The sequence below is a fragment of the Leucopleurus acutus genome, assembly GCF_964270905.1.
Source record: "Leucopleurus acutus genome assembly, chromosome: 20".
NCBI lineage: Eukaryota > Metazoa > Chordata > Mammalia > Artiodactyla > Delphinidae > Leucopleurus > Leucopleurus acutus.
Genome location: NC_139162.1, coordinates 45,904,037 through 45,925,553, shown reverse-complemented (window position 1 = coordinate 45,925,553; position 21,517 = coordinate 45,904,037). Strand labels below are relative to the sequence as shown.

General features: G+C 54.6%; 2 protein-coding genes across 3 annotated transcripts; one reads left to right on the top strand and one right to left on the bottom strand.

Annotated features, from left to right (window-relative positions):
• The first annotated feature begins 499 nt into the window (after positions 1 to 499).
• RASGRP4 (RAS guanyl releasing protein 4) lies at positions 500 to 12,490 on the top strand. 2 transcript variants are annotated; one of them, XM_082861850.1, is made up of 18 exons: positions 500 to 688; positions 2,167 to 2,220; positions 2,346 to 2,530; positions 2,946 to 3,051; positions 3,175 to 3,237; positions 3,864 to 3,995; positions 4,101 to 4,254; positions 5,331 to 5,504; positions 6,864 to 6,980; positions 7,822 to 8,097; positions 9,732 to 9,812; positions 9,892 to 9,996; positions 10,086 to 10,204; positions 10,315 to 10,459; positions 11,268 to 11,304; positions 11,407 to 11,541; positions 11,664 to 11,776; positions 12,253 to 12,490. In XM_082861850.1, the coding sequence occupies exons 2-18, from the start codon at positions 2,210 to 2,212 to the stop codon at positions 12,307 to 12,309; spliced, it is 2,010 nt and encodes a 669-aa protein (XP_082717976.1). In that variant the 5' UTR covers positions 500 to 688; positions 2,167 to 2,209; the 3' UTR covers positions 12,310 to 12,490. The 2 variants fall into 2 exon arrangements, with proteins under 2 accessions (XP_082717976.1, XP_082717977.1); XM_082861851.1 differs by lacking the exon at positions 6,864 to 6,980.
• A 1,431-nt stretch (positions 12,491 to 13,921) lies between these two features.
• Positions 13,922 to 17,080, bottom strand: FAM98C (family with sequence similarity 98 member C; the record flags this gene model as incomplete). Its single annotated transcript, XM_082863334.1, has 8 exons — positions 13,922 to 14,232; positions 14,788 to 14,955; positions 15,373 to 15,489; positions 15,573 to 15,650; positions 15,887 to 16,092; positions 16,547 to 16,681; positions 16,761 to 16,909; positions 17,016 to 17,080. The coding sequence occupies 8 exons, from the start codon at positions 17,078 to 17,080 to the stop codon at positions 14,092 to 14,094; spliced, it is 1,059 nt and encodes a 352-aa protein (XP_082719460.1). The 3' UTR covers positions 13,922 to 14,091.
• Positions 17,081 to 21,517: the final 4,437 nt, after the last annotated feature.

Sequence of the window (21,517 nt, the reverse complement as noted above, 5' to 3'; positions counted from 1 at the left end):
GGAAAGACAGCAAGAGGTGAGGGGACCCTTCTCCAAGAGACCAGGAGCGCCCTACGCCCCTGGGTCTCGCTTGGGCTGCATGGGAAGTTTGGGGAGGTTCTAACCAGGGGCATAGGGTATCGGGCTACTCTCGGGGCAGCAGCAGGAGCAGGGGGCGCCAGGTGGAAAGATGCTTCAGGGAGTCCAGAGCCAGCTCAGGCTGGGGCTGTTTGCTTGGGTGTCTGTGTCTTATCCTTGCTCTTCTGGAATTTGAGCTGCTCTGATCCCATTCTCCCCGCGCCCTTCACGCCCCCATCCTAATTCTGTAGGCTGGGTGTCTCTGTCCTCCCTGGGGTCTTCTTGGCTGCCCCCAGAACTGGAAACTCCAGACTCCTGCAGGGCCCTGCCCCAGGGGAGGGGAGTGTGACGCAGGGCAAGGCGGCTCCCCGGCGGCGTCTTAAGCAACTGCTGGCTGCTCCAGACGCTGCAGGGGGCAGAGAGTCCGAAGGTAAGGGCTTAGCAGCTGGCTATACCAGCAGGTTCTGCCTTCCTGTCCTCACAGGGGCCATGGTGGCTGGGTCCATAGCCTAGGCAGCTCCTTCTGCCTCCCCCAGCATGTCTTTGATAGGCAAAGTGTCCCCTCCCTATAATCTCCAGGAGTTTACTGGTGGAGACCTGGCTGCCTCATTTTCTGGCTGTGTGACCTTAGGTAAGTCACTTACCCGCTCTGTGCCTCAGTTTCTTCTTCTGTCAATAGAATAATCATAGTCCCTCCTCAGACAGACGCATGAGTCCTCGGTGGTACAGTCTAGACCTGTGGTTCTCAAGCTTGGGCACACATCAGGACCACCTGGAGGGCTTCTAAAACACAGGCTGCTGGCCCACCTTCAAGGTGTCTGATTCTGTAGGTCTGGGGTGGGGCTTAAGAATTTGTATTTCTCTCAAGTTCCCAGGTGATGCTGTTGGGATTGGTTGGGGACCATGTTTTGGGAACCCCTAAACTGGACAGATGTTCAACCCTCTGCCCGGTACACATCCAGTGCTCAGTAATGCCAGCTGTTACTCAACAACATTCAAAATGATTACCGAGCTTTTAGGATGCACCAGGGACATGGCCGTGCCCTTGTTATGGAGGGTCTCCCGATTTCTGGTTTCACCCCCATTCCCCAGGCCTTGCTTCTAGTTTGCCCCATCACATTCTTTCTCTGCATCTCAAATTTAACTTTCTCACCTCTGGCCACTTAAGGGCCTAAGCAAACTAAATCCCTTAGTTAGCACTTTTGAAGAGCAAGGCATTGAATGTTCATAATAAATTCTTGGGGAAGGTCTGAAGACGACCCTCATTTTTCACATGAGGAAACTGAGGTCCAAAGAAATTATGTGATTAACACAAAGTCTCACCAGCCAGCATAAATTTCTCCAACCCAGTTCTGTCTGACTCTTGTGGGAGCCAAGGCCTTCTGCCTGGATTCTGCTCCCTCCTTCCTCCACCATCCCTGTCTCTCCATTACCCTCTTTCCCCAACTGGAACAGGAGCCTTGGGGAGGCACAGGGCAGAGGGAGGGTTATTTTTAAACTTTCCTTGAAGCTGCCTCAGCCCCAGGGACCGCACCCAGCTCTGAAGGGCTCTGGTGAGGCTACTTTGCACCTGTATCTTCTCTCCAGGCTCCAAATCTAGGGACCCAGGCTTGCAGCTAAGACTCCAGTCCCACCGAAAGGCTGGCTTGGGGGAGGGGTCTGTCACCTTAGTAGCGGTCAAGGTGGGGGAGGAGGGAGAGATGGAATCTCAGGGGTCTGCTTCTCTCATGAGGGCTGGGGGGAGGAGGGGTAGGTGTTGGAAAGCAAAGGGGAATTCTGAGCAGTATCCCTGAAGGCAGAACCGCCCATGATTCCCCCTGGGGAGGATAAGAATAATTCTGGGGGTCTTCTCCTATGAATCCCTGGGAGGTCAGGAGTAACCCATCTGCCAACAGGAAGTCTCTCCCATGATGTCTTGGGACCATACAGTCAAGGGGAATTGGGGGACAATGGCTGCAGGAGACAGTTCTTATGATTCCTGGAGGGCCTTTAGTAGTCCTGGGGCTCTTCTCCCATGATTCGCTGGGGGCGGTGGTTCAGGGTAGTCCTAGGGTTTTCCCCCCTGATTCTCTGAAGAGGACAGGCGTGACCCTTGGGGTTTTCTTGTAGGAGAAGCCTCCCATGATCTGGACTACTCCTGGGGTTTTCTCCTATGGAACCACGGTAGGTCAGGACTAATGCTAGGACCTTGCCTTTAGGATGCCTTGGGGCTTTGGGGTCAAGAAGAATTCTGGGGGGTCTGCCTCAAGGAAGGGGCTCCCATGATTCCCCAGGGAATGTGTCCACAGGAAGTCCTACCAGGAATGCCCGGGGAAGACAGGGGGCCGGGGCCGGCCCCGACAGGCCCGCCGCCGCAAGACGTGCCCCAGCCCCCGGGAAATCAGCAAGGTCATGGCTTCCATGGCTCTGGGTATGCTGAATGAGGGCGGCTGCAGCGAAGATGACCTGCTGGAGAAATGCATTCAGTCTTTCGGTGAGTGTCCCCTCCCTGGCCAGCCTCCCCAGTCCTGAGGTTGGGCCAAGCACCCACCTCTCTCTGGGCTCAACTTGAGGGGTATAAAATAGAGGCAGGCGTATGTGGAATGACTCTCAATCACTACAGTAGGAGTAAGAGAGACACCTACCTGCGCTTCTTTTTCCTGAGCCGCGGGGGGAGGGGTCTGTTACTATTTCCATCTTCAGTATGACTTGCCAGGGACGGTGCTGGTCCATGCATGGTACAGACAAGGAAACTGGAGCACAGGGAGGCCGGCTTGTCTGCCCAAGTTCATACATGGAGTCACTGGTAGAGCTGGGGTTTGAACCAGGCTGTCCAACCGGCTCTGGAAGCTGTGCAGTCCATTGCCCAGGGGCCATTCTGACACAGTGTCCCCTTCTCCTGCCTTCAGACTCGGCTGGCAGCCTGCGCCGTGGGGACCACATTCTCAACATGGTACTTGCCATGCACAACTGGGTGCTGCCTTCTGCCCACCTTGCTGCCCGTCTGCTGACCTTATATCCTCCGGGGGCCATGAGCAGTGGATGGAGGATGGAGGGCGGAGATGAGAGAGCCTGGTGGGGACGGGGTGAGCAGGCAGGTCTGAGATGCTGGATAACAGAACCTTGACTGGAACTTAAGTACCAGGAGGCCACAGGGAGCACACAGGAGCTGAGGAGGCTGCAGATCTGTCACCTGGTCAGGTAGGCCTGGGCCAAGACCTACACTCCCATGACCCAAGGTCCTCACCCTACTGCCCCCCCCAAAAAATAAACCACTTCCCAGAGACTACCCAGTCCTCCTCCTGCAAATCCCACTCTGAGAATCCCCTGGCTTGCTCCCTAAAACCTCCCAGTTCTCTTCCTTAGAACCCTCACCTCTTAGAGACCCCTGACCAGATCCTATGGACCCTCTCCCAGCTGGTCCCCCAAGACGTCCAGCTCAGATTCCTAAAACCCCGACCTCCCATATACCCCAGCCTAGTTTCTAAGACCCCCCTCACCCTGTTCCCCCAAAATCTCACCCCTAGAGGCCCCCACCCTAGTTCCTGAGACCCATGCCCACTACCCTGCTTCCTAGCCATCCCACTTCCAAGAGATTGCCCAGTCCATCTGCCATAGATCCCTCAGCCTGTGTTAAGAGGCCCCCAGTCCTACTCCGAGATCCTCCCAACCTGGTGCCTCTCTGAACCCTGGCCTTCCAGAGACCCCCTGCACACATTTAGAGACGCCCCCAAGCCCAGCACCTAGAGATCTCCCAGCCCAAGAGACCCCTTTCAGAGACCTGCCTCACCCCCAGCCTCATTCCACCATCTCTAAACCACCCTCAGGTACTGGCTCACCCAACACCCCGAGACAGTGCATCAGGAGCCCCAGTTAGAAGAGGTTATAGGTCGCTTCTGGGCCACTGTGGAACAGGAGGGTAACGCAACCCAGCGGAGCCTGGGAGACTCCGCGAACCTGTGAGTCAGTCCCTTCCCCTTCCCTCCCAGCCCCACTCTGCCTTCTGCCTCCACACTCCCACCCCGTCCACCCCAGCTCCTCCCCCTGCCTCTCTTTGCCCCCAGGCTGAGCCCTGGTGGCCCTGGCCCCCCTCCCCCCATAAGCAGCCCAGGCCTGGGCAAAAAGCGCAAAGTGTCCTTGCTTTTCGACCACCTGGAGACCGAGGAGCTGGCAGAGCACCTCACTTACCTGGAGTTCCGGTCCTTCCAGGCTATCACGGTAAGGACGCCCACCTGGGGAGGGCTTGGGGTGGGCTGAGGCCTGGCTGGGGCCAGGCAGGACTGAGAGGACCCAAACTGTCAAACTTGGGTGCTAGAGGGTCCAGGAAAATGAGTTAAGCTGGCTGAGCACAGAGCCCCGGGTTCAAATCCCATCGGCCCCTTCCTACCTGTGCAATTTTGAACTAGTTCCTCAACCTCTCTGGGACTCAGTTTTCTCATGTGTAAAAAGGAGGTCATACTATTTCACTGGCAGGCTGGGGAAATTAATATGTCCATTTAAAAATGCTCGTCACAGTGCCTGGCACATAGTAAGTGCTCAAACTATTTTATTAATTGTTCATTTATTTGAGAAGCATTTAAATTCACTGTGCCTCAGCCCGTTATCTGTAAAAGGGGGACTTAGCTCCTGCCTCATAGGATCAGCGCCTGGTCCAGAGTAAATGCTCTATAGTTGAACCATTTGAAATTGCCATGTTTTGACATATTTAACCTACCCAAATTGTAATTTCAAATGCTTCAACCTATATATAAGCGTTTAGCTATTGCCATCTTGCCATCATCGTTTTGAGGGTAGTTGGGGATCTGGTTCCTTAATGGGAAAATTTCCTGATTGTACACACACACACACACAGTGCAGTGGATGTGGGTATGTAATGTTGACTCCTTGAGCAGAATAAATGGAAGTTAGTTTCGTGTCCTCTTCACCACCCTTCCCTTTGCTGACTATATACCAGTCAGGTATACAGTTAAGAGCAATAGACTGGGTTCCCTCCCTGACTCGGGCCTGTGTGACCCTGGGCAAATTACTTAGCCTCTCTGTGCCTCAATGACCTCATCTCTAAAATGGGAATAATATAGTTTTCACTTCATAGACTTGTGAGGCTATGAGGAAGGGCTCAGAATAGTACCCAACTTTCTTTAAACATTTCTCCTCAGATGGGAGAGGGCCATGGTGACCTCAGGGACATGTGATGGCCGGGCTAGGACGTCAGAGGTCGTGACTGCTTGGGGGATGGCGTGTGAGGGGCAGAGCCTGAGAGCGAGGGCCCACCCTGACACCTACCTCACCCCCAGCCCCAGGACCTGCGGGGCTACGTTTTGCAGGGCTCCGTGCGGGGCTGCCCGGCCCTGGAGGGATCCGTAGGTCTCAGCAACAGCGTGTCCCGCTGGGTGCAGGTCATGGTGCTGAGCCGCCCCGGGCCTGCACAGCGCGGGCAGGTGCTGGACAAGTTCATCCACGTGGCACAGGTGAGGTCCGCCCCGCCGCTCTGCCCACTTTCTGAGCACCTGCCCCGCGGGGCTCCCGGGCGGTGACGTCACCATATCGTGGCCCCTCCCGAACGCATCACGCCCCACCCTGGCCGCGGCCCCGCGGCCCCCGTCCTGTCGTTTTAACCCGGGACTGTGACGGCACTTCTTCCCTGGCCTTGATTTCACCACGTCCAACCCGCCCTGGCCCCACTCCTTGGTCCCAGACGTGGCAGTTGACGACGTTCCTCCTGACCCCGTCTCACAAGCCCAGTGCCCGAATATTCTATCCGCAGGGCAATGAAAGAGGAGACTCTTTCTTGCCCGCACCTTTGCGTCAAACTCTACCCCGTCCCTAGGCCCCAGCTGTCCCTTTAGGACAGTGACAGCATCCGACCCCATCACTTCAGGTCTCCCTTGGCCCGCCCTTTCTCTTCACCTTCCCCCCTTTCCCTTCCCCCCTCCCCTTCCCCCTCCTTTCCAGCTATGTTCCCTCCCTTCTGGAGAAAAGGGAAGCCCGCTTTCCCCCAGCGTGGCCACGCCCCTTTGCGTACTTCCTCGCAGACCACGCCCTGCCTCTGGCCTCTTGCAGCTCCTTGCTTCCCCTGTCCCGCACGACAGACCAGGGTGTTCTGGCATCTACATGGGGTCTCCCCGGTCTGAGCGTCTTCCATTCCTCCCTGGCACCCAACAACCTTCTCCCCCAGCAACCTCCGCTCTTCAAACGTGAGAAAGGGGAGGGCTGACCCCACACCTGTCTCTTATATCTACCTGACCCCTCCGTATCACTCTGGACGATTTCACCTCTGCCTAGCTCCCAACTCCTGCCCAGAACCCAGGCCTTCTGGTCTCCCCTCACCTGGCTGGCTCCCAGTGCAGAGGCCGCCTAGTTGTCTGACACCCTAACATCTGTCTGCATCCTCCACACCTGCCTGACACAGACCTGTTGAGTCCCCAAACCCGTCCAACACCCCATACTTGCCTGACTCCCCCCACTTCTTTTTTGGCCATACCACATGGCATGCGGGATAATAGTTCTCCCACCAGAGCTCCAGCTCATGCCCCGGCAGTGGAAGTACACGCTGAGTCCTAACCACTGGACCGCCAGGGAAGTCCCTGACTCCCCCCACTTCTCTCTGACCTAACATTAGTCTATCATCTGCCTGACCTCCGTGTGATGCCCACATACCTGCTTGTGGCCCACTCCTGCCTGACACATCTCACCTGTCTGATGCCTGCACTGGCCCATCCCCACACATGCCTGAGACCCCAACTCAGTGGGGATGCTGTCATTTGAACCCCCAATTTGCCTGTCCTCCATGTGGTGCCCACCACTTCTGCATCACCCTCCCTTCCTAGAGGCTCCTCCAGCTGCAGAATTTCAACACGCTGATGGCAGTCACTGGGGGCCTGTGTCATAGCGCCATCTCCAGGCTCAAGGACTCCCACACCCACCTGAGCCCTGACAGCACCAAGGTGAAGTCCCACTGCCCTCCCCAAAGTTCCAGTGGTCAATTATCCTGAACCCACACGCTTCTCCCCAGCCCCCTCCGTCCCTCCCCAGGGGCCCTGGAGCCACCCAGAGACCTTTTGCTCCTCCAAATCCGACAGACCCCCAGGCTTTGTCCTCCTCTGTCATTCTTCCTCCCTCCTCATCCGTGGTGCTGACCTCTCTCTACTGTGTGTCTGGTCCTGAGCAGGACTGGAGGGAGGCAGATAAGAGACGCTAGCAGAGAACTTGCAGTCCAGGTGGGGAGTGAAATGATGCCCCCAGGGATGCCAACATTTGGGCCACCCATGGGAGGAGCATGGGTTGGGGGTGTCCTGAAAGTGTCTAAGGAGAGCGAGTCATTCATGAGTCTGGTGTGTGCCTGAGGTCAGGATGTGGCAGGATATTGGGCTGGAGATGCCGGGGCAGGGGGCGGGGGGAGATCCTGTTGAGGCTTTTGCAAGCTCAGCTAAGGTGTCTGGGCTTTATCTAGGGGGCAGTGGGGAGCTAGGAAGCGTTTGGGAATGCTGAGAGCACCCATGATCAGATTTGGGTTTTTGAAAAATCACTCTAGCCTGGGGAATGGGAGACAGTGGGGCCTTTCTGAGATGGGGGCCCAAGTGGAAGAGCAGTCTGGGGAGATGCTGAAACCAATGTGGGACATGGAGGGGCTTGGGGAGAGGTCCAAAATGCCATTGGGCCCCTGGGGGGTCCAGAGCCACACAGGACGCTGCTAGATACTCCCCTTCAAGGAGCTAGGGGAACAGAACTGGCCTCCCCGATTACATGCTGCTCCCCCCCCAAAAAAAACATGCCCCTCCCACACAGGCCCTGCTGGAGCTGACTGAGCTCCTTGCTGCCCACAACAACTACGCCTGTTACCGCCGCACCTGGGCTGGCTGCACCGGCTTCCGGCTGCCTGTACTGGGTGTGCATCTCAAGGATCTGGTGTCCCTGCACGAGGCACAGCCTGACAGGTTGCCTGACGGCCGCCTGCACCTACCCAAGCTCAACAGCCTCTACCTGCGGCTGCAGGAGCTGGCAGCCCTCCAGAGGCAACACCCCCCCTGCAGTGCCAAGGAGGACCTACTGCATCTGCTCACGGTGAGCTGCCCTGAGTTGCCCAGGCTGAGCTCCCAGAGGCTGCACCTGCGGGGTACTGAGATTTAGGGTCCTGGGTGGGTGAGGGTCAGGATAGAATAGTAGAATAGCACTGGAATGCATGGGCTTTGGAGCCAGAGCTTCTAGGGGTTTTTTTGTTTTTGTTTTTTTCTGTGTGGTCTTGGGCAAGTCACTTAACCCCTCAGCCTCAGTTTCCTTAACTACAAAATGGGAATACAAATAGGACCTACTTCGGAGAGTGGTTGAAAAGAATCAGTAATATAATTCATATAAATATCATTCATATAATTCACATAAAGTACTTAAAATAGTATCTGGAACACAGTGAGCTCTATATAAGTAATGCGTTTTTCCCCCAGTTCCCCCAGCAACTCAAGTATCCATTGATCTGAGCTCCAGAATTGCTTCGGGCTTTTGCACTCCTGAACTCCAAGGTTCTGAGCTTCTCATGCCACTAGTCCAAAATTCCAAGCTTTAACGTATCCAGGAATCTAAGCAAAAAGCTAATAACAGTTATTGACCAATTATTATGTGCCAGGCACCATGTTTAACAGTCCCCAGAGAGCACTTCATTCCATCCTCACAACCCTACGAGGAGGGGACCCTTATTGTGTCCATTCTACAGACTGAGAAACTGAGACCCACAGAGGTGAGGTCACTTGCCCCCTGTCCCACAGCAGGCCAGCTTCAGAACATGTATTAACTATCACACTATGTCCTAAGACTGCAAGTGTGAGATTCTGGCTATATGTTATTTTACATAGACAGATAGATAGGTAGATAGATGATAGATAGATAATAGAGATAGAGAGGTAGAGATATATATATTTCATTCTAAAGAGCTATAAAGATAGATAATAGAGATAGAGAGGTAGAGATATATATATTTCATTCTAAAGAGCTATAAATTGAGAGAGACTGGGATTCTGAGGACCAGGTAGTCTAAGACTGAAAAGCTGACTTTCAGATCCTAAGACAGGACCACCAGCAAATTGAAAATGTGGAGCTCCTTGTTTGAAATTATTAAGAATTTCAAGATGGTGACAGCAGGGCATTAAATGAAGTGGAGGCCCCTCTAAGAGTGAGGCCTGCCTGTGAAGCTGGTCCTGCCCCAGAATGATTGGTGCCTAAGCTGCTATGCTATGCTGACCCTAAGAGGCCATCAGCCCAAATATTTATTGAGCACCTGCTGTGAGCCAGGCACTACTTCAGGCACTTAGGCTCACAGCAGTGTGCAACATCAGAAAAACACTGCTGTCTTGTGGGGCTGACTTCCTAGTGGGGGAGATAGACAGTGAAAAAAGTAAATAAGTAAATCATATGGTCTTTCAGATAAAAAGTGCTATAGAGAAAATTAAAGCAGAAACAGGCATGGAAAGTGACAGGGGTTTGCAATTTTAAATGGATCAAAAGAGCCTCGGTGACAAGATGGTGTTTCTGGTCTAGGGGACCAGCGGTGTGCAGAGCGAAGTGGGGCTCAGTGGGAGAGAGGACCATGGGGGTCCCAGGGAAGAGGGGCTTTGGAAAGAGGAGGAGATTGGGGGTCCAGGCAGGCATGGGCTGTAGGTAGGAGGACAGAGACAAGGAGGGTCCGTAACGCCCTGCCCATCCTCCAGCTTTCCCTGGATCTCTTCTACACGGAGGACGAGATCTATGAGCTTTCTTATGCCCGGGAGCCCCGCTGTCCCAAGAGTCTGGTGAGACCCCAGTCCTGACCTCTGACCTCCAGCCCAAGCCTCTGCAATGACTAACTGTGACCTTCTGGCCCTGCCCCAGCCACCCTCCCCCTTCCAGGTGCCCCTGGTGGTGCAGTGGGCCCCTGGCGTGACGCCCAAGCCCGACAGGGTCACGCTGGGTCGGCACGTGGAGCAGCTGGTGGAGGTGAGGAGGAGCCCTGGGCAAGAGGAGGGATCTAAGGCCCTGGGGCCTCTGACTCGGCCTGACTCTCCCCTTCCCACGCTCCTCCGAAGTCTGTGTTCAAGAACTATGACCCCGAAGGCCGAGGCACCATCTCTCAGGAGGACTTTGAGCGACTCTCAGGCAACTTCCCCTTCGCCTGCCACGGGCTTCACCCACCCCCCCGCCAGGGGTAGGTGCTCCCGACTCCTGGGTTCCCTTAAGACGAGGACCTGGGGTATCCAGGACTCCTGGGTCTGGGAGAAATGGGCCAGTCCTGCTGAAGCGCAGTCTCTCCCCCAGGAGTGGCTCCTTCAGCCGAGAGGAGCTGACAGGGTACCTGCTCCAGGCCAGCGCCATCTGCTCCAAGCTGGGCCTGACCTTCCTGCACACCTTCCAGGAGGTCACCTTCCGCAAGCCCACCTTCTGTGGCATCTGCAGCGGCTTCGTGAGCACTCCGCCCGCTGTCACCCTGAGAGACCCCTGGAGCGCCCTAACTCCTCACAGCCTGGGCTGGAAAAGCCAGGCCTGCCCTGGAGCGCTCTCGGTCACCAAGCCCCGGATAATCCCCAAATTCCAGAAAAGCCTCTAGCCTCAAATAATCCCTGTATTTCACAGCAACCCTAAACAATGGATATTCCCTACATCTTGGATAATTCTGAAGTCTAGATACTGCTCGATTCCCAGACAATCTCCATCCTGGATAACTGCCAAACCCTGGAGAATCTACAAACACGAGTAGATTATCTCCAAGCAGAATCAATCTCCAAGTCTCTAGACCCCAGATAATTCAAACCCTGGATAATTTCCAAATTCAGGGTATCCTCAAACTCTGTATAAGGGACAAATCTCTCAATCTCAAACCAAGACCAATTCACAAACCTTGGATTACTTTCCGAATTTACTTTTTCATTCATGTTTTCATTCATAAATATATACTGGGCACCTGCTGTGTGCCCGGCACAGTTATAGGCTCTGGGTGGGTGGGAGCACAGGAGGAAACAGAACAGACACAATCCCTGCCCATAGAATCTATGCTTTATTAATTCCAAATTTTGTCCAATTCTCATATCACAGATGACTTTCCAAACCTGAGATAACCTCCTAATTCCTTTAGTCTCCCAGATCCCACATAAGCCTCTAGCCTTGAAAACTTCCAAAACCTGAATTGTTTCCTCCAGACAGACCCCAGCCCCACCCCAATCACAGCCCTCCTTCCCCTAGCCTAGGTAACCTATTCTGCTTTCTCTTCCCAGCTTTGGGGTGTCACCAAGCAAGGCTACCGCTGTCGGGGTGAGTGGGGCATGGAGAGGGGGAGGGAATCCAGGACCCGCGGGCTGGAAGAATAGAGGACACAGACTGGGCCTCTGGCACTAACCTCTGAATTTCCCCCAGACTGTGGGCTGTGTTGCCACAAACACTGCAGAGACCAAGTGAAGGTGGAGTGTAAGAAGAGGCCAGGGGCCAAGGGCGACGTGAGCCCCCCAGAAGCCCCTGTCCCACCCACACCAGTTCCCCATGCCGGCTGTGGTAAGACCCAGGGTGTAGCAGTCCTGGGAAGGGGGCCTGGTGGATGGATGGGGATTAACTCCAAGGTCCTGAGGTCTTTCCTACCGCACCCACATCCCTCCCGTCCACAACCCCACGAACAGGCTCTGAGGACAATCTCTCCTACACGCTATCCCTGGAACCTGAGACTGGGTGGCACGTTTGCCATGCTTGGACCCAGACAGAACCCTCACATCCCTCCTGGGAACCAGAGACGGTGAGGAGGAGCTGCCCCTACCCACAACTGGATACAGGGAGACCAGCCTATTTGCCTGGGGGAGCCCAGACAGATTTGGGGAAGCATAGGAAAGTTAAAATTTGCAAAAGTCCTCAATTGCTTGGGTAGGAGGGCATAGATAGTGGTTAATTTTTAATGTTGATAGAAAAATAGGAATTACAGTATGTTGTGGGGAGGGGAAGGGGTAGCCACTAGTAGAAAAGAAAAGGGAGTTTAGGAAGAAAAAAAGAAAGACAACTATAAGATGGCTAGAATAAGGCCAAATATATCAGACACTAATGGTGGAATAAATGCCACGATTCAAAAGTGGGGACTCTCAAATTGAGCTAAAAGAAAATCCAGAGGGGACATTCATCCATCCACTTTAACAAGTCTGGGTGAGGCTCTCCCCTGCAGTGAACCGTCTCCTGGACATCGTACACTTCCCACATCACCCAGTGTCTTCCTCCTTCCAGGTCCCTCTGCCAGCGACGGCCCCATCACCCACCCAGTCCTCCAAGCTGAGTTCCTAGACGTTGCCTTGGTCTGCTCTCTCCCCACTCCCTCCACCGGAGTCAGTCTCGAGTCCTATTATTCGGCCTCCAGGCCTCCAGCAGAACCCCCCAAAGGCATCGCCTCCTTCCCATCCACACTGCCTTTGTTGAAGCATCCGTCATCTCTTACTCTGAAAGAAAGTTACTTTCTTCTTTTGCATCAGAGTGGCTATTAATCGTACTCCCTTTTCTTGCATTTAATATCTGTGCAGCTCTGTGTTGGATACATTTAGACCTAGGCATCATCTCGCCACCTCCTTAAATCTCCATTTTACAGATGAGGAAACAGGCTCAGTGAAGTTAAACTGCTCACCCAAGGTGGCAGAACTCCTAAGTGCTGGAGACAGGACTCACACCCAGGTTTGCCTGCCTCTAAAATGGAAGCTACTGACCAATATGCTACACTGATGTCAGCATGGGTCAGGAGGGGGATGGTACAGGGTGGGTAAAGTTCCAAACTCTGGAGTTCCAGAGATGGGAGAGAAGGCCAGAGAAAGGGTGGAACAGGGAGGTAGCCTGTGAACACCTGAGTCCAATCACATCCCTCCTCTGCTCAGAGCCCTCCCATGGCTTCATCTCACTCAGGGGAAAAGCCAGAGTTCTCACTGTGGCCCACCCCACATGGTCTGCCCACATCATCTCTCCCACCTCCCCTCTCACCACTCACCCCCTCACTCATCCAGCTACACTGGCCTCCGATGGTCCCTGATCATGCCCCAAAATACTCCTACCTCAGGGCCTTTGCACTGGACACTCCCTCTGTCAGGAAGGGAAAGCTCTTCCCCAGAGGTCCACATGGCTCCCTCTTTGGGACTTAGCTCAAGTACCCACCTTCTCAGTGAGGCCTCCCCTGATCACGCATAAAGCTGCAATCCCGCCATGGTCCCAATCCCGCCTTCTTGCTTTATTTCTCTCCAAAGCCCTTTCCCCATCTGACAAACTAAACTTTCTCGTCTGCCCTTCCTCACCAGAAAGGTCAGCTCCGGGAGACCAGCGGTTATTATTTTCTGTAACCCCAATGCCTAGCACATGGCTGGCACATGGTGGGCACCTGACAGATGTTTGCCCAATGCCTGCATGTCTCCTCCCCCATGCCCACTGGGAGGGAAAGATGTTGCTGAAGAGCAAAGGGCTTTAAAGGTCAGAGCAGCAGGGGCCTGTTCAGACCCAGGGGACAGAGACCCCCTACCTTTCCTCAAACCTGAGCACCCCTGACCTGGCCCCCACAGAGATAGGTCCTAGGGCTGTCATAAATTAAATTTAGGACTTCCCTGGTGGCGCACTGGTTAAGAATCCGCCTGCCAATGCAGGGGACACAGGTTCGATCCCTGGTCTGGGAAGATCCCACATGCCGCGGGAGCAACTAAGCCTGTGCGCCACAACTACTGAGCCTGTACTCTAGAGCCCACAAGCCACAACTACTGGGCCCGAGTGCCACAACTACTGAAGCCCGTGCACCTACAGCCCATGCTCTGCAATAAGAGAAGCCACCGCAGTGAGAAGGCCACACGCAGCAACAAAGACCTAACACAGCCAAAAATAAATAAATAAATTTTAAAAAATTAATTAATTAAATTTATTTTCCAGAGAACATGGTCCTTGGTGTTGAATGGTAGATGTGGGGAGGACATTTGGGACCTGAGGAACAGGGGATATGGGGCTGGGGTGCCAGGTGCCAAGAGAAACCCTCACAGTGACTCCTCAGAGATTATCAATGTCAGCACCTCATGAAGGACCCCTCCTCCAACCACCAGTCCCCCTTTACTTCTTCTTCTTGCGGCCCCAGCACTGGCGGCCTGCCTTCCGCCCGCCTCTGTCCTCTCTTCTGCTCTGCCAGCTGGGCATGGGAGCCTCCAGCTCATTTGGGCGGCCCCCCCGGTCTGGAACGCTGCCCATAAGCACCTGAGAGGTGATTAGACTTGAGTTGCAGAGAAGAAAAATATCTTGGACAAGGGGGCTAGAGAGCCAAGAGAACAGCATGAGGTTGAAAAAGGAAGGGCAGATGCTGGGACTTCCTTGGTGGTCCAGTGGTTAACACTCCTTACTCCCAATGCAAGCTAAATACGTAATCATTTGAACAGAGGGTAGTTTTGCTTTAAAAATGGTTAAAACCCAATACAGCGGACAGGGTGAGTGGTGGGAGAGGATTCTAAGCCAAAGCAGGAGAGGTGGGCAGGGCCTCAGTAAATAGGTAAACTTTGTTCTGAAGGCACTGGGTAGCCATAGAAGGGTTTTGAGCTAGGGAGGGACATGGTCAGATGTTTGAGTTAGAAACATCCTTCTAACTGCCATGTGGAGGGGGCAGATTAGAGGTCGTGAGTCCAGAGGCCAGGAACCCAAGGAGAAGGCGAGAGCAGGAGCCCAGGCAGAAGAGGACAAGGTTTGTACAAGCAAAGGCTAAAAGGCCAGTTTGAAGGCCAAGGATGCTGGGGCCCTTCCCCATCCCCAGGTGTTCACCTTGTGGATAGCACAGCAGGTCCCTCGGCGGGCAGTCTTGCTGGTGGCTGGGACAAGGCGTGACAGGTCAGCTCGAGCAGCCAGGATGTGTGCAATGGAGACATCCGATTCTGGGGTCAGAGCCTCTCGAATTGGGATCAGCACTGCCTTCATGGCCTCTCCTTGGGCCTAGTGAGTAGGGGTAGACATGGAGAACGTGCCCACGAGACCTCCCCAGATGGGATCTGTAATCTTGAAAGCATCTCTTCCTGTCTCAGGGCCTCACTTCCCACATCTTTTTTTCTTTTTTAATATCTCATTATGTTTCTTGTTTGGTTGCTTTATCGAAGTATAGTTGATTTACAATGTTGTGCACTTCCCACATCTTTTAGTAAGGAGTATTGCTCTAAAAACACTCCCAGATCAGACCAGGGAATTCCCTGAGATTCCAGACCCCCAAACCTCACAAGATTCTAAAATGTCCTGGGCCTCAGAACCAGCAAGACCCCCAAACCTCACAAGATTCTAAAATGTCCCTGGCCCTCATGTCTCCTCCCTGCAGCTGCAGCCTTCACAACTGCTCCTGCCTTGGTCTTCTGCCCACACCTCTGCCCGATCACTCCAGTGGAAAGCAGATGTTGTGAGGTCCAGGCGCTTGAGGAGGAGGCAGCGGCGGCAGCAGTACTGATCTCGCAGGCTTTGGTGCAGAGACTCCAATGCTTCCTGGGGGAAAAGGTCTCAGTCATGCCAGGGGCCCCCCTCACTCCCATCTCTGTTCACATACATACAGCCATACACAGCCTTACCCATCTAGGTGCATCCAGCGGGTAGCTGAGGAGAGGCTTTAGGGACCCTGTGGGCAGGGAAGGCAGCAGCTCTGCGATCTGATGAGAGAAGAAGGAGGCTGGGGTTGACTGGGCAGAAATCGGATAGACTCCTCCGTGGACCCCAGTTCCCCACGACCCTGAGGACCCCGGCCACAGAACCAAGAATGGCAGTCACAGTTCTAGGAAACATCCGTGGCTGTGCACTCCTCCCAGAGCCACTTTTGAAGAGGGGGCTGTCCCCCCTACAAGGAGAGTGAGGTGAGCCGGGTGCGGAGGGGGCTCCAGCCCGCTACCTTGGCATGCAAGTCTCGAAGCAGCTGGCTGGCTGGGGTCCCCGGCATGGGTCTAGGCAGCCCCAGCGCTTGGAGAGTAAGGACCATTTCCTGGACCAGGCCAGATCCCTCCTCTGCTCCCTCCACACCGGACTGCTCAGGGCTGGGATCCAGACGGGACTGCAGGCGGAGGAGGCGAGCAGCCTGGACCTCCGAGCAGAGAAAGCCTAAAAGTAGGGGAAAGGAGCAGTGCAATCAAGGAGGGCTGCCACCCCACCTACCGGGGTCAAAAAGTTCAAGCGGCTTCAAAACCTCCTGCCTCCTAGTTCCGCCCACCTAGAATCCTGCTTCTACCTCCAGAATAAGCCCCACTCACTTCGAGACCCAGCTCCCTCTGCAGATTTTCAAACCCTGCCCACTTCGGAACCTCCTGTCCCGCTCCGTCTAACCCAACCCACGTGAGCTTCAAGACCCACCATCGAAATACTAACCCCGCCCATCGCAGAGCCCTTAGCCTAGCCCAGGGTTCGGACCCCACCCACCTCCGTCCGGCCCTCTTGCTGGTCTCAAAATTCTGACCACGCCCCTTCGGGATCCCGGCTACCCCTCAACGCGCAGAGCCCGCCCCCCTCGAGGCTGTAGCCTCGCCCACTTCCGCATCCCGGCCAGCCCCCTGCTCACGCAGCAGGCGCAGGCGCACGCCGGGCTCCCGCAGCGAGGCCCCGCAGTTCCCGCCGCAGAGCTTGCGGTCTGGGCAGTGCAACTCCCGCAACAGGCCGGCCAACTGTCGCAGGAATTCCTCCTCGGGAACAGAACCTGCTGGAGGCGGGAGATGTCAGGGCGTGGCGGCGCCACCCATGGCTCCGACATTCCCAGCCTCCCGCTCCATGCGTACCGTCGCCGGCGCTCAGCGCCTCCGTGCCCTCCTCTCGCTGCCGCTCCAGGGCACCCAGAGTCGCCAGCTCCGCCGCCAGCCGCGCGCACAGAGCCCTGAAGTCTGGGCACGAGGTTCCCAGCGACGCCGCCCCCGAAAAACCCTCATACCTGCGGCGCGGCCGAGGCAGCGGGAGGGGGTAGGGGAGGTTAGTAGGAATTTCTGAGGGCAAACCTGCCCCTTCCTGCACCCCCAGCCACAGCCCGCTCCCCTTACCCCAGCGCCAGCAGGTCCCGGGCCACCGCGGCCCACTCCCGCTCCTCCGCCTCCGCCCCCTCCATGAAACTGTAGCCCCTTCGCCCGGCGCGCGCTCCCCCTGCCGGTCGGTGGGAAGCTCCGCCCCAGGAGTGGCGTGCGCCCCCACCCCCCGTAACTGACCAATCAGCCTCTTCTTGCTAAGGGCCTTCGTCATTTCAATTGGTGCAGAAGGAGGCAGAACCCGCCCCCGGGCTCGCCTCCAGAGCCGAGCAGTAGAGCACCGCCCTTCGGGTAAGCAGTCTGGACACTGGAAACCCCCAGCGGGCGTTCTGAATCCCGGCTGTCGCGACAGACCAGCGATGTCGCTACTGCTGCGACATAGAAGCAACTTCGGCTTCCTTTTCCTCAGCCTCCCTCAAATGCCCTCTGCTTTTAAAGCAACTTTGACCAAGTGTTGTTCTCCCAACTCCTCTCCAAGTCCAGAAACTCTTTCCCTCCTTTCCTACTTAGAGTTGGAATTATATCAGGGACCCAGGAATCCCAGCTACACACACACACACACACAAAACCGAGTTAGTCCGTTGGACCTTCACCCCTCTGCCCCCCTGAGCCTTGGAGAGAGGGAGCAGTTGCAATATATTATGGTGATTAAGAGATTGCACCCTAGGAGTGCAATCTTGTCTGCAGGCAAAGGTTAGGATTTGACTCCACCATTCACCACCATTGTGTTCCTGCCAAATTTCTTCACATCTGTGTAATGAGGGTAATAACGCCTACATTTTACAGTTGTTTGTGAGGATTAGTGCTTAGCAGACATCTACGGGGTACTCTATTAAAAATGACTAACATATATTGAGCATTTCGTGTGTGCTACTGGGCTAAGTATCTTATCTCTATTTTATGGAAGAGAAAACTGTGATGCAGAGAGGATGAATCACAGAGTGAATGCATGGTGGTGCCAGGACTCCAAATTCAGATCTGATTCCAAAGTCCGTGCTTTTAACCACTTAACCTATTACTATTGTTATTACTGCTCTTGTTTTTGTAGCTGTTGTTAAAATTATTGTTCCAGGTTTACTCTCTTCCCGACTCTATCCTGGTCTCCTGTAGTTTCTGTAGTTCTACTGGGAGTGGGAGTGAACTGGGAGTAGAGCCTCAGGGAAGAAAAGGGCCAGAACCTGTTTCTCCAGGGCAGAGCCTACCCTTAATCTGTTTCCTCCATAGTCCTGCGTACCCCAAGGCTGGGTACTCAGGGGGCATTTGTTGACCTTAATAAAATACTAAAAATTGATCAGACCAAAGCCTTGGGGTCATAACCTTGACTCTACTCTTTATAGTGTACTCCATATCTAAATTGGTGAACTTGACCTTCAAAACAGATCCAGTATCTTGCCCACTTCTCCCCGCCTCCACTGCTCTCACCCTCGTCCTGTGCACCACTGTCCCCCCTGGACCATCCCAGCAGCCTTCACCATGTCTCCACGGCCCCTCCTCCCCAGTATCTGTCCCCCACAGGCAGCAAATGGGAACCTATGAATACCTGAGTCAGGTTACATCCCTCCCATGCTTGGAGCCTTCCTGTAGCTCCACCTCACTCCGGGTGAGCAGAAACGTCCATGCAGTAGCTTGCAAGGCCCCACAGATCCTCCCTGTCACCTTTCAGCCTTCATCTCCTAAGCACCCTCCTCCTTGCTTCCCCCCGTCCAGCTCCCTTGATGTCCCTCAGACTTACCAGGCATGCTTCTCCCTCAGGGCCTCGCACAACTGTCCCCTTTACCTGGAGTGCTCTTCCTGCAGACATCCACAAGACTCCCTCACCCCCTTCAGGGCTTTATTCAAATGCCAGCTCCTTAGTGGGGACTCCCTGACCACCCCAGCTACAACTGCCTGTATCCCCCATCTCCACTTTATTTTTTCTTTATAGTATGTATCATTTCTAACATGTTGTCTCCTTCACTATAAGGCTCATAAGTTCCTTGTGGGAAAGGATTTTGTCTGTTCTGGCCTCGTGGCTTGAGGGATCTTAGTTTCCCAACCAGGGATTGAAACTGCACCCTTGGCAGTGAAAGTGATGTGGAGTCCTAACCACTGGACCGCCAGGGAATTCCCCAATTTTTGTCTGTTCTGTTCACTGCCTTATCCCCAGCGCCAATAAAAAGGGTGTCCAATAATTGTAGAGTGACTGGAGGTATAAGATTCAGCTGGAGGATCTGCTTGGGACTAAAGGATGGGAAGGGGAAAGGAGGATTTGGGTAGGGGACTGGTCTGGTGGTTCAGGAAGGTGAATGGATGGGGTGCATCAATGCAAATAAAGAACACAGGCTGAGACTTTGTCACAGACATTTCTTGGAGCCGATATCTCATGCCCCCTCCCCCGATGACAAGGCTGGGTCTTCGGCCCGCATCATCCCCCACGACTTCAGCCTGCCCTGATAACAACATTGAGGTCACAGACTGGCTTAGAATCAAGATCAGGAAGATAAATGTCGGGGTGCCTCTCCCGAGTATGGGGGCCAAGCATCCAATCTGAGGGGCAAGCAGCTGGGAAATTGGGCCTGGGGGCTCCAGGGTCTGAGGTCTTCCTGGCTCCCAGGGTCATCCCTCCATGCACCCCTGATCTAGGGGTGATGAAGAGTAATCATGGATCAGAGGTGGGTATCAGCAGGGAGCAGGACTGGGAGACCTGGGAGAGGCGGTGCTGGGAGGTGGGAGCCAGGGAACCGTCCCCCAGCCCCCCACTTCATCCGCAGATCCCGCAGCACCTTACAGCACTCTGGTCCCCCGTCCCACCCCTCCCCAAAACGAGGTAGGTTAAGAATGGAGCTTCCCCCCGCCCACCACGGAAGGGAGGAGACCGAGGCACAGAGAGGGGGATGGGGACCCAGGCTGCCCCAGCCTCCAGTCCCTCCGCCCTCAGCTCTGGTGGGTCTGACAGTGATGAGAGCTGGGCAGAGTGGGGATGGGAGGGACACCCCCCTTTTCTCTCACCCATCCCAGGGTCTGCTTGAGAGAGCTGAATCTCACAGGTTCCGGATATAATAAATAGTTAATAATTTAAAGGAAGTGACAGGAGGATCCACCCCTCTGGCCCCCTTGACCTATCCCTTGAACCCCCACAAGGCTATCCAAGTCTGGGTAATGAGGAAAGGTAAGTGCACATTTCAAGGTGCTCGGGACCAGATGCAGGTCCCAAGCCCCTACAACATTGAGATTGTGTTGCTCCAAGACCGTGATACCCGCCCCCCCACGCAGGAGGCCATCAGATCTGTGTTTGAAGTCCCATTCCACTCAGGGGAAAGTGACCTTGGAATCCCCCTTCCCCAGAAGAGGACTCTCGATGGGCCATGAACCACGCTTTCAAACTTTCCGAAACAACCCCCAACTCTGAAATGGAAGAGAAGGAGTTAACAGAGGGGCAGATCATAAAAGGCTTGGACTAGGGCTAGGACTCAAAGTTGGGCTTGGAAGAGAGTCTGCAAGGCTGGCGTGTGTGTGTGTGTGTGTGTGTGTGTGTGTGTGTGTCCTTTGTGCCAATAGAGCCATATCTAGTTGCCTTTGTGCAATGCCCACCTTCCTCTGAGGGCACAGCATGGCCAGCCCCACTCACCACCTTGGCTGTGTGCCTCTGCTTCATGAACAGCTTGCACAATCATCTACAGCAATGCTGGGTCCTAGAGATGGGAGCAGGGGTGCTCTTGGTTGGTCCTGGAATCCAGGAACATTACCTCAAAATGTTTTTTTCCCCTTAGGGTAAAGGGGTAGTTCTGTGGGATACTGAGAGCTTGGGCTGGAGCCCTTGGGACTAGAATTCCAGTGTCTGGGAACTTGGGGTTTCAGGGGCTTATGGATGGCAGGATTCAATGGGCAGCAGGTCTCAGGGGATGCACAAGCTGGGCCTGGGAAGTATCAGGCTAGAGAGGTTTGGGTCCAAAGAAATCTGGGATCTGAAGGTGCTAGGGTCCCAGGGAGCCTCAGATTTGTCTCTGGTATGGAGGGACCAAGGTCTTGGGTCAGGGACGATCCCAATATTGTGTAGGCTTGAGTGCTGAATTTGGGGGTCAATGGCACCTTGGGGTCTTGGATCTAGTGCTCCTAAAGCACCTTGGGGTCACTCAGGGGCAAGGGGTCAGAGGTCTGAGTTGCCATGAACATCCCATCTTGTGGGAGCTGGGCTCCCAGCCTTTAGTGGATTGGGGAATTTGTGGGTACGAAGAAGCCAAAGATTCCAGGACATTCTGGGGCTTGAAATGCAAGTCCAAGGAGGATTGGAAGAGGGCTATCTGAGGGGTTGGGACCAATGTGTTGGGCCCTGAGGTGTTGGTTGCCTCCAGTCTTATACCTGCGGGACTAGGCATCTCAGAGTCCTACATATGAAGTCGAAAGCTCCTGGGAACACAGCTTGGTGTTGGTGGTCTACAGACTTCTTTGATCCCTGACTCACAGAGCATCTTGGAGTCTTAATTCTGGATCTTGGGCAGTGTGTGTGTGGGGAGGGGGGCTCTGAGATGGGTCTCCCAAGT